The following is a 12424-nucleotide window of genomic DNA, read 5'->3' as shown; positions in this document are numbered from 1 at the left end:
CTTGGTATTTACCTAATGTTTCAAATCTAAGAATTTCCTGCATCAGAGTCGGCTGTGAACTTCTTTTAGCAGCTACACCAAGAACTCCATCTGGCTCATCCATCAGCACAAACAGTCTCTATGAAGTACATTCATAAACCTTATTAACTTGGAAATCAAGATTCTATACACTGATGATAACTTTAAAAAAAGATGTTTTACACATATTAAAACTTATACATTATAATTTAAAGCATTTTACAATTAAAGGATGCTTGCATACTTAGTCTTTTTTTTATTTTTGTTTTTTTTTAGGATGTATTAAAAGGGATTCAATAATTTCAAAAAGCTTTTTAAAAAATGTTTTAATTGTGAAATGTTCAAAAACAAGTAAATAAATGTTTTATAAAGCTGTTGAAAGCTAAGATCAAGTATAAGCACCCAGGTGACCATTTTTCATCACATCACATCAAAAACACTCAATTAATTGTATTTAAGGATCATTAGAATATTGTCACATATATGCTATTTAAGTTTTATTTGTTTAACTCTGACACTATTGTTTTGATAATAACTAAATGACCAGGATTACAGACTTGCATAAAATCCAGATGCAGCTGTATGTCAATGTTAGGAGTCAAAAAACTTTCAAAGTGCCGAAGACTTCTTGCATAAGCTTTACAGTTGATACAGGCGAGAGCCAGCGTATACTGCAGTATTCTCTTAAGGAAAGTAGAGACAGCATCATAGCCAGCTTCTTTACCTACAGACAAGACAGCATAATAAAAATGCTATTAAGGAAAAATTACGTTGACACTAATTCAAATCAACTAGCTGTATTTACTTAAACTAAGGACTTGGGCAAAGGTGGCATCAGAAGGTAATCTAACAAAGTTCCATAATTTCAAACTCTGACTAGGAGGATGTTATCTATATATATATATATATATATATATATATATATGTGGTCATTTATTGCCTTGTTGTGATGTACCAATGTAACTTAACATCAATGGTCATTTATTGCCATGTTGTGATGTACCAATGTAACTTAACATCAGTCTATTGTCATTTATTGCCTTGTTGTGGTGTACCAATGTAACTTAACATCAGTCTATGGTCATTTATTGTTATGTACCAATGTAACTTAACATCAGTCTATGGTCATTTATTGTTATGTACCAATGTAACTTAACATCAGTCTATGGTCATTTATTGCTATGTACCAATGTAACTTAACATCAGTTTATGGTCATTTATTGCTATGTACCAATGTAACTTAACATCAGTCTATGGTCATTTATTGCTATGTACCAATGTAACTTAACATCAGTCTATGGTCTTATATTGCCATGTTGTGATGTACCAATGTAACTTAACATCAGTCTATGGTCATTTATTGTTATGTACCAATGTAACTTAACATCAGTCTATGGTCATTTATTGCTATGTACCAATGTAACTTAACATCAGTCTATGGTCATTTATTGCTATGTACCAATGTAACTTAACATCAGTCTATGGTCATTTATTGCTATGTACCAATGTAACTTAACATCAGTCTATGGTCTTATATTGCTATGTACCAATGTAACTTAACATCAGTCTATGGTCATTTATTGCTATGTATCAATGTAACTTAACATAAGTCTATGGTCATTTATTGCTATGTACCAATGTAACTTAACATCAGTCTATGGTCATTTATTGCTATGTACCAATGTAACTTAACATCAGTCTATGGTCATTTATTGCTATGTACCAATGTAACTTAACATCAGTCTATCGTCATTTATTGTTATGTACCAATGTAACTTAACATCAGTCTATGGTCATTTATTGCTATGTACCAATGTAACTTAACATCAGTCTATGGTCATTTATTGCTATGTACCAATGTAACTTAACATCAGTCTATGGTCATTTATTGCTATGTACCAATGTAACTTAACATCAGTCTATGGTCATTTATTGCTATGTACCAATGTAACTTAACATCAGTCTATGGTCTTATATTGCTATGTACCAATGTAACTTAACATCAGTCTATGGTCTTATATTGCTATGTACCAATGTAACTTAACAGCAGTCTATGGTCTTATATTGCTATGTACCAATGTAACTTAACAGCAGTCTATGGTCATTTATTGCCTTGTTGTACCAATGTAACTTAACAGCAGTCTATGGTCATTTATTGCCTTATTGTGATGTAACTTATCAGTCTGTGGGAGGAAAAGGAGATGGTATTGACACTCACTGGTTAACAATTCATCTCTCATATTTATATCTTTTCATATACACATTTGATTTATAACTTCTTCTAAAGCAACCAAATATATTAGTTTTAGTTTGTCACTAGTGCAGGTGAAAGGGTGACCTTGCATGTTCAACTATTGGAAGATTAAAAAACAACTCTCACCTGAGTGACCAGAGGCAGTGATATGGTTGCACCACATGGTCAAGTAGTCCAAGACTGAAAACACTGTTTGTGCACTGAGGTGATGAAAATTTGTAGCACTCTCTTGACCTCCTGCTGAGCCTTGGACATGGTGTAGCACAGTGTCAATTTCTTTTAGAATCTAATAGAAATACAAATGCATAAATAGATGCTGACACATTTGACACTCTTAGACTATGTATGTACAGCAATGAAATCTGATGCTAATTATTATTTTGAAAGTAAAAAAAAAAATTAAAAATGTTTAATTGTCTTAAACATGGTGTAGGGGTCATTGTGGTTTGAAAGGGTGATACATTTTAGGTGGTACTGAATTATTTAAAAGTGTTTTTATTACTTCTCAGATGGGTGGACCCCAAGCATGGTATAAAAAAGTCCAGAATTTCAGGAGAATTTAAACTTAAAACCACAGACACTTAAACACTCAATCATCAGATATATTTCTTATTAGTCGTAATAAACTATTTTTTTTATTTTAATTGTAAAATCTCCATATTTTATGCAATTATATTTTATTATTCAACTCTGATGACATGCTTAATTAGCTTATTTGTATAAATTGAATCTATTCTATAAAAGTGTTTCTATTCTGAAATAAATATCTAGATAAGCTACCTCATCCATGCTCTCAGGATTCCCCTCCATTAGCACATGTAAAACAACATGGGGCAGGATGTACAATGCCACCTGTTTAGAATGACGCTTGGCTGCACTGCAGGCCATAAACACCTGACTGGCTCGACCTGGCTTCACCTGACAGATAGAATCAATATAAAATATAATATCAATATATAATCAAACTGTTGACAGCAGTCAACAAAACATTTATGGGAACTGACTCTCAGATAAGCAACTGACTAAAGTAAAAAACAACAACACTGTTATAAATATATTATGTGCTTATCAATTATTATTTAATCTAAATTTTTGCCCTATATTAATGGCTTGCACGGATTTAGCCAGCATAAAAATTACGCTACATGTTTTCTATACTATGAATCATGTGGTAAAAGGGTGGTGGCAAAAGGTTTATTGAATTTTATAGAGATTCTTTTATTTGTTTATTTACTGTAATTTATGCTTTATTAGTTAACAAATTACCAATAAGAAGTTATATAACATTTTCTAATAGAGAACCACTGTACCTGAGTAATAAGATAGCTTGTCCAATTGGAGACCCAGTCTTTAAAGTTTTTCCCCTTCTCACTTTCATAGAGTGGTCTTGGGAAACTGGCACATTTTTTGTCCACTGTAAGTTTATATCTGTAACATGTGTAACAACTTTAACTCTCAGAAGCACATGATGATGAAGGTGACTTGACAAAAAATTTGACTAATTAACATAAAACTATATACTAAAGATAACATATACAAAAATATTAATGGATAATCGATTTTAAACATTACAAACAAAAAATCTGGGTATCAATTTTAACATTTTACCAACACAGAAAAGCTACAAAACATCACTCAAAAAAAAAAAAACCCAGAGGGCAAAAAATAACTCCTTTGTTTCCTTTAAATCATTGATTATGATTTCTGATGTAAACTTTACATGTAATGAAAAACCATGAAGTGTAATTTTGTTATATATAATGCACAAAATGTAAGAGATTTCTCAAAGAGAATAAAGATTTATCATCATCATTATTATATTATAACAGTGAAAAAAATTCTGAAACTTTTACTTTTGCTTGAGCTGACATTTTTAGATTTGAATGTCTTTAAATGTTTCACAAGGACAAAAACTAACTTATGATTAAGTTGTGCATTAAGTAATAATTCTATGAAATTACTTGGAAGTAAGAAGTGGTATCAATATTTCTTGAATGTCTTCTGGAAACCTCTTCCAAAGTTTACTGTTCAAATTTGGCGACTGTGTTTCTCCTTGGGAACTGATCTTGTAAATTTGGAGAAGCTCCTGAAGGGCAAAGGCGGCACAATCCTGGACACAGTCATGGCCAAGTCAATGCAACAAACAAACAAAAAGTAGAAGAATAATGAATTATCAATTTAAAGTCAAAGTTGTTTTTTAATTTAAGAAATAATTAAATGCTGAATGTCTTCAGCCTGATAATGAAAGTGGAAACATGAGTTATACAAGTTTTATGGATGTAATTATTATTCAATTTAAATACACAAGTATCAAAAGCTACTTTTTACATTTATTTTGTTTAGATGTAGAGAGGAACTGAGTTGACTACTGTATTATTCCATATAACATAGTTAAAAGAAATCCAACTGAATCCCTGAATTGTTTTAGAAAATAAGCAAATATAATTACTTGAATTCTTGCTTCTGGAGCTGCCAGGAAGGCTTTAACAACAACATTGATCAAATCAAATGCAAAATTGTCGTCATCAATGTTGGCATAGAAACCATTGAGTTTGTCTTCTTTACTTTTTGTGATGAGTTCCAGCCTGTAGATACATTACACATTTACTATTATTACTAGTATATCAAAGCCCCAATGCTATTGCATATTTAGAAAGCTCTAGTCCAATCTCTTAAGTAGACAGGTGGGAGGAGGGAGGGGGTATCTGGGAAAAGATTTCTGTGCTGACTATAAGTGCTCACAAACATAATCCAGCTTGAGTCAAATCACTATTAAAATTTCTGGATAAACGTCATGAGCCCATTTGATCCATAAGCTTCTTTAATAAGATTATTTTGCAACTTCATATTGGAAGTTGCAGTGGCATGAAGGGTTGGCTGTCCATATGAGACAATTACAATATACCATGCTCTTTTTTCCTACTACTACTACTAATTACTGTATAGAACTCGCCTTCCTAACAAAAAAAAAATCACCAAATATATTTTTGTTTTTGCTGACAAATTAAAATTAAAAAAAAAAAAATGCTTTCACAATCTCAGTCATCCTCAGTGCACACATTTGGAAAGTCTTAATAGTTGTATTTAACATCTTAACTTTATAAATTCCTTCTCTTAAGAAATTAGTAGTTATGCACATAATTTATCAAATAACAAAAAAAATCTTTCTTTCGAAAACTCTTTAATTACAAGAATGATACTTCACTAAAGATCGCAACATTTAGTTTTTAAGATGTTATCATGGTAAACAGACAGTAAAAAGTGCAGATCTCCTGGTGGGGCCATAAAAAGCTAATTGAATGTTCTAAAACATTTTCTTAAAAATTATTATTTAGATATTAAATAAACTATTTTTTCATTTAAAAACAAAAAAGGAACATGAATTTAAATGGCATAACAAAAACAAGAGAAATCAGGCATTTTCTAGTTGAACAGAAATTTAAAAATCACTAGCTTCCAGAAACCAGTATGCAGCTTAATTAAAATTTTCAAGAATAAAAGCATCAAATCCAGGCAAAAAACTTTCAGAGGTTACTTTTTATTTAACATGATCAGCTCATAAACATAGTCCAAAGTAATAATAAAAAGTAAAAACATAATTTTATCAATAACCGAAATACACTTTACCTTCCTGGATCAATAGCTCCTAATTCACCTAAACATTGGCCATACAAACATTGGGTGTTGGGATCAGCCTCACGACATCCTAATAAAAGCTAATGACAAAACAAAGTCATGAAATATTCAGCTAAATATGATTACTGTATCTAAAATTTAGATGACAATAAAACTACAAAATAAGAACTCACAGCTGAAACAAGATCTGAAACAATTTTATCAGCTGATTCACTGTTTAGTATATAACTGCTAAGTTGCAACTGAAAAAGAGAAAAATATTCAATCAATTAGAACCAAATTATAACAGCTACATCAAACTTTAGCTGCATGAGCATTTTATTGTTATCGCCTAGTGTGTAATAGTATAGACCTACAATATTTCATCAAAGTTCAACTCATCCATCCAACTCTTAATGGTAAATATAAATTCAAAGAATCTGACCTGTTTGTCTTTCAAAAGTTTCCTGAGTTTGGTCAATGCATGAACTCTGACATCAAAACTCTCATGGTGAATTCCTTTAATGGAGTGAGCAAGAATGCTCTTCAGATCTTTCTTACTGCAGATAATGGTCATCACTTAGTCATAATGATTATCACTTAGTTATCATGATTATCACTTAGTCATCACTTAGTCATTATGATTATCACTTAGTCATTATGATTATCTCCAACTCAATTAACAATTGACTCTTTGGTTATCACACAAGGAAATGTAAACAATTTTTTTTAAACTGATGTTACCAAACTACTAAATTTGAGAAGAAATGATGTAGACTTGAGATATAACAAATAATAAATAAATACTTTAAGCCTCATCCCCAGACAAATTTATTTTACAAGTAATAAAAGGGGTTTGACCATTTCTTTGACCACTTTAATTGAAACACATTGGATTCAACTGTTTTTGTTTCTACTGAGCTGGCTACAAAATATAGGTTTCAGATGTTCCATAGACTATTTTACTTTTTAAAATTGATGTTTTTTTTCTGCAAACATAAGGTACCATAAATTAAAATCAATCAACCATTACCATGCAGAACTTTCACCCAATTCTCTCAAAACCGTATTAGAGTCTGTCAGTTCTGGAATGTCTGGCAGGAAGTAGATTTCATGAAAATGCTCAGCAAGAGCAGCTCTGGGAAAAGAAAAAAATATTATTTCAAATGTTAAACCATTTCAGAAACAGAAAAACCATTTTAATTTCAATAAAAAAACATTTCTACATTAAATCAACTTAAGTCAGTGAAGTGTTGTAAACAAAAAAAGCCAGTAGCTGTGATTGATAGTGTGGTGAAATCGTTGATACTTTTTTATATATGTGTAGCGTCATTATAGAACATGACAACCATTATCCCACAGAGAAGTCAAATTAGCCAAAAAAAGCTTCAAAACAGTTTAATTTGTCATAGAGAACAATATAACAATTAAACGAGTCAGTGAGAAATTGTAAATTTGGAATTCCGAAAGTTTATGTTTTATCTGAGAAAGTTGTAAGTAGTAGATTCAGGGTCACAAGAGTAAGTGAAATGAGAATTGTATTAAGGTAGAGGATCATACCAATGTGAATATGAAACATTAGCAAGCTATACAGAAAAGTTCAACCTATATGACAAGGCAATAAGAGTTGGAACTAACAAGGTCACTCACTTGTTCTCTACAATTATGTAATTAAAGATTTCTGACACTTGTTCGGGTAAGGCTTGTAACAAGGGTAACAGGATAGCTATTATCTGGGACATCATGACACCCAGCAGGGGAAGGTCAAGGCTAAAGTTGTAAAAAAAAATGCTTTCAAAATATATAAACATTACCTTAAATCTATGAAATAAATACAAGGCAAATATAAGATTTAAAAAATGGAAATAATGTTACACTATTTTTGAAGTTTTCATTTATAAAAAAAAAAATAATACTTTGAAAATATTTAACTGTTGACAATCTACTTCTGAAATGGAAAAACCAGGACTAGATGTAACTCAGCTGGTTTTTCCATTTCAGAAGTAGATTGTCAACAGTTTCTCGACCACGCTTCTATATAAAAACATATTTCTCATATTTCTAAAAATGTTAATTGCATTTATCAAACATAGTAAAATAACTAAACCAACATTTGGTGAAACATTTAATGTATGCTTAAAATATATTTTAAAAATTCAACACTACTGAGTGTTTACCTTCTGACAAAACAGTTCCAAGCTTTACAGGAAATTTCCACAAAAGGTTTCTCTGTAAACTGCAAACCTAGTCTACAGTCAGATGACAAAATCATAAGAGTTAATAACCTTCCTTGCCTTTTTTATGTAACTAACAAAAAGTAAATTAAACTACAGACATAGCAGTCAGGCATAAACAAAACCCTAAGTTGTCTCTGAACTTACTTAGGTCACAAACAAAAAGAAGTTGTCTCAAGACTTATTTAGGTCACAAACTCAAGGAAGTTGTCTCTAGACCTAGGTCACAAACTTAAGTTGTCTCTAGACATGCTTAGGTCACAAACAAAAGAAAGTTGTCTAAAGACTTATTGGGTCACAAACAAAAGAAAGTTGTCTAAAGACTTATTAGGTCACAAACAAAAGAAAGTTGTCTAAAGACTTATTGGGTCACAAACAAAAGAAAGTTGTCTCTAGACTTAAGTCACAAACATAAGCAAGTTGTCTCTAGACTTACTTAGGTCACAAGTAAAAAAAAGAAGTCTCTAGACTTACTTAGGTCACAAGTAAAAAAAAGAAGTCTCTAGACTTACTTGAGTGTATTCATCACTTTGTGCCTGATAGAACTAATGTGTTTGGATCCCATTAACCCAATGATAGATATAACACTCTTTAGAGCCTGTGAAATAAACATGTAAAACAAAAACTAAGATAATCATTGTATAATATAGACAAAAAATTAAAAAGTTTGGGTTGGGTTTCCATAACTCCTATTACTAATTAATGAACCAACCAAAATTTTGTCCTCTTTTAGAGTATTAGAGTTCATTAGCTGTGAGTCAAAAAATGCCAAAACTCCAAGAAGCCTTGGTTCTAAATACTGGGCCTGAAAAAAAACACAGTACAGACAGTGTTAAAAATATTTACATACATTTCTGATGTAACTACTATAAAACTTTACTATAGTTAAAAACTAAATGGCACTCTCTCTTACCATTTGTTCTGAAGTCTCAATGTTCTTTGGGCCTTTATATTGCTCGTCATGTGCTGCTAAAGTCCTGAGTCCATTGAAAACCTGCAGAGTATCGAATGAGAAAATGTAAAAGTTTCTCTTATGTTCATTGTGATGCACACTACACTAAAAAATCCATCCTGACCTCTGACCTGTTGATAGTGTGTTGACAAATGTAATAATAACTCATTGTGCACTCGCTGGAAGTCAAGACGAAGCAAACTGCCAAGACTAAAATTAGTTTCTTTCTAGAAGACAAAAAAAAAAAAAAAAGATCAGCCAATTGATTCATGTTATTGACAGTGTTGATAAAAAGTTTTAACCATGTCAAAATGAAATCAACTTGTCCATTGGATTAATTTGTCTGTCTATCCTTAAAAACTCTTAATTTAATTTCTTTGTAAGCCATCTATATTTTTTTTCAAATGTGATGTGTATTAAATGGTGTGCTTAAATTTTGTTTTTTTTTAAGCTGGAAATTTTCAATAGTGATGACATCAGACAATATGATCAAGATTTCCAAATAATTTTTTTTTTTCATTTCTGATGTTCATAATCCAAAGTTGAAAGAATTTTTTTGGTTTTATAGTAATTTTATTTATAATATATAAAAAGGAAATGTATTTCTTAATTAATTCTACACTAAACATAACATTCTGATAACCAACAAAAAAAGTATTAAAGTTAAATCATTAACAGAGTAGCCCATTTTGAATGGGCAAAGTGAATAATTCTGTGAATGATTGGGTCAGAATGTGAAAAAAAATTCCAGAGAGAAATCAACATTGAAATAAAATAAAGTAGTTAAGTTTCATACTGAGAGTAAATATCCTAAAGTTGAGAGTCAATGTTTTCAGAGCCAGTAGGCACCCCTAAATTCAAATACAAGCTAATAAAAAGCATCTAAGAAACATCAGATTTTGTGTGAAACAGGGATGACCTTTTAGAATAAAAAAATTCTTATATTTAAAAAAAAAAAAAAAAGATGTTTAAGGCTATCATGTTTGAATTGAGTATGTCAAACTTTAACACTGTGTTAGTGTTTAGAAACTAAGTCTCACCTGTAGGTAGATAAGAGCAGTCTCCATTTCTTCTTTCTGACAACTACGTACCAAGTAGGAGAATATGTATTTCATGTTGTCTATCAACAAGGAGCGTCTCTTCTAAAAAAAACAATCAACAAACAGAAGAAAAAAACTAGTCTAATGGAACATAATGTAGATACACTTAAATCTTACAAGCTATCTCTGAATAAAACATTTTTCTTAGCTAAATAAAAACTTTGTTTCTTATAACATTGGACTGCCTTCATCCCGACTTATAATAATAACTGTGACAACACCCTTCCATGACATCCCCAAGTTCATGCACAAAGTGCTGTACCATTAGGCCAAAGGAGATGTGCATCTAGGGATGTTACTTAGAGGTTAAACTCATACATAATGCCACAAACACTTATGCAGAATTCACATTCACAATAAATAGAACAAGAATCTTTGCAAGTACTAAAAGTATATTTTTTAACCTTTATACTACTGATTAAGAACTTAAATCTTAAAATATAAGTAAATGTGATAGATGGATGTAATAGATAGATGCTATGGATAGATATAATAAATGCAATAGTAACAGATAGATATAACAGATAGATGTAATAGATAGCTTAAATTTTACCATCACAAACAAGATACAACATATCATCTGCAAAAGCAGACAAAAGTGTCCTTTATTCCCCTGGCAATCAAATCATTGAATAGAATTGATCTGTCTGAGTAAACATTTCACATTTGAATGAAACTAGTCTGAATGTATATTTTGTTCCTATAGTTATAATGTTTGTTTTTTTTAATGCACAAATTGTAAGACAAATTTCCTGATGGATACTAAAGATTACTATTATTATTAAAAAAAAAAAGTAATTTTGTGTACTTTCATCAAGAAGAAGAGAATTGAGGACATTGTCTTGAACAGTTTACAATGAAAACATCAACTTACATTTCCATTGGACAACAGACTAGCAATCAGTTTGACAATCTTGCTGACATGAGGAGAAGCACGACCCAACAAAAGAGGCAGCATGTATTTTTCTCCATTCTGGGGTCATGATGAAAACACAATGACATGGATATACACCAACACAAAAACATGAATACAGACATAAATACATGAATAAACATGTCTACAAAACATAGAGCTATACATAGACAAGAAAGAAAACAATACTATTGAATACTTTATACTAATAATCCCCCCCACCACACCAAAAAAATACAACAAAATTGACTGACAATAATATATTTAGAAAGACCATTAAATACACCAGTGACCAAGCTTAAATGTTGTGATAGTATGACAAGTAAATATTAATGTTAATTTTTTATATATATATAAATATAATTTTTAACTTCAACAAATTTTACTTTCTTTTTGTTTTTGCTCTCATAATATCACTAGTACCTGCTCCAGTCTTATAAACTATTCTTGAATAGTAGAGTCTAGTGAATGAATGACAGACTGTCATCATCAAAGATGTTTACAACTGCAAACCTTCAAGGTTGTAACAGTAAACTCAAAAATGTATTTAAAATGTTAAGTCTTCCTCAGTATGGTCACCAGAGAGATATTAAGAAAGCTAAAGACGCCAGCAGTGAAAAGTTTAAGTAATAACATATTAATTCTTTAACCTGTAAGAAAGACCGCAAGTCATCTGCTTCCAAAGTGCTGGCCAGAGTGATTAGTATCATTTTGCTGTTGGCTCCATTGGTTTGGAGTTCATCAGCGTACAAAGCTTCAGCAGCAAACTGAAATAAACAAGAAGACAATGTAAATGAAATTATATTCAATTGCTGATACTCTGGCTACTGATAAAATATACTACTTCTATTTTGATTAGCTACTACCTTATAAATGGCAGGTTTGAAACGGGTGTAAATGTGTTGAATAGTTTCTTTTTTAAAGCTTGTTATCTGGTGGAGCTGAAAGCAATGTACATTATTTTGATCAAAGATTTGTTGTCATGAATACAATTTGCAGTATAAGGATACAGGTAAGTCTAACTACAAAATACAAAAAACCAAAGTAAGTTTCTCAGTTAAGACAAATACAGTAGGATCAGATCTAATCTATGAAACTATTGAGTGAGGCATTGAAATACAGTGTTGAATCCAATATACTCAAGAGATTAAAAAATTAATTGACAAAGGAAGAATGAAAGTCTGATTTGATTGATTTGTGATGCTCAATTTGTAACATTTTGATTTATTTTCCAGTTCATATAACCTTGTTCTAATTGTTTTCAATTCAATTTTATTAAAATACTGAAAAAGTTTCAAATGTTTCTTTAGAAATGAACCGTTTTTTCAGCCTTGCCAA

The 12424-nt window shown here is 30.8% G+C and overlaps 1 protein-coding gene across 2 annotated transcripts in view; it reads right to left on the bottom strand.

Moving 5' to 3' along the window:
- LOC106079489 (serine/threonine-protein kinase ATR-like) overlaps positions 1 to 12424 on the bottom strand; it is a 41180-nt gene that overhangs the window by 13422 nt on the left and 15334 nt on the right. For both annotated transcript variants that reach the window (XM_056009290.1, XM_056009335.1), the window contains exons 25-45: positions 11953 to 12027; positions 11737 to 11853; positions 11048 to 11146; positions 10114 to 10215; positions 9205 to 9300; positions 9035 to 9115; positions 8834 to 8926; positions 8634 to 8719; positions 8065 to 8136; positions 7538 to 7657; positions 6921 to 7025; positions 6333 to 6447; positions 6082 to 6150; positions 5900 to 5988; positions 4722 to 4857; positions 4234 to 4382; positions 3583 to 3700; positions 3053 to 3190; positions 2399 to 2558; positions 576 to 742; positions 13 to 118 (exon numbers count right to left, since the gene is read on the bottom strand). In XM_056009290.1, the coding sequence (XP_055865265.1) occupies positions 13 to 118; positions 576 to 742; positions 2399 to 2558; positions 3053 to 3190; positions 3583 to 3700; positions 4234 to 4382; positions 4722 to 4857; positions 5900 to 5988; positions 6082 to 6150; positions 6333 to 6447; positions 6921 to 7025; positions 7538 to 7657; positions 8065 to 8136; positions 8634 to 8719; positions 8834 to 8926; positions 9035 to 9115; positions 9205 to 9300; positions 10114 to 10215; positions 11048 to 11146; positions 11737 to 11853; positions 11953 to 12027 (2293 nt within the window). The remainder of the gene's footprint in view (positions 1 to 12; positions 119 to 575; positions 743 to 2398; positions 2559 to 3052; positions 3191 to 3582; positions 3701 to 4233; positions 4383 to 4721; positions 4858 to 5899; positions 5989 to 6081; positions 6151 to 6332; positions 6448 to 6920; positions 7026 to 7537; positions 7658 to 8064; positions 8137 to 8633; positions 8720 to 8833; positions 8927 to 9034; positions 9116 to 9204; positions 9301 to 10113; positions 10216 to 11047; positions 11147 to 11736; positions 11854 to 11952; positions 12028 to 12424) is intronic.

Source organism: Biomphalaria glabrata, chromosome 1 (assembly GCF_947242115.1).
Source record: "Biomphalaria glabrata chromosome 1, xgBioGlab47.1, whole genome shotgun sequence".
NCBI classification, from domain to species: Eukaryota; Metazoa; Mollusca; class Gastropoda; family Planorbidae; genus Biomphalaria; species Biomphalaria glabrata.
This window is presented reverse-complemented; position numbering and strand designations above follow the sequence as displayed.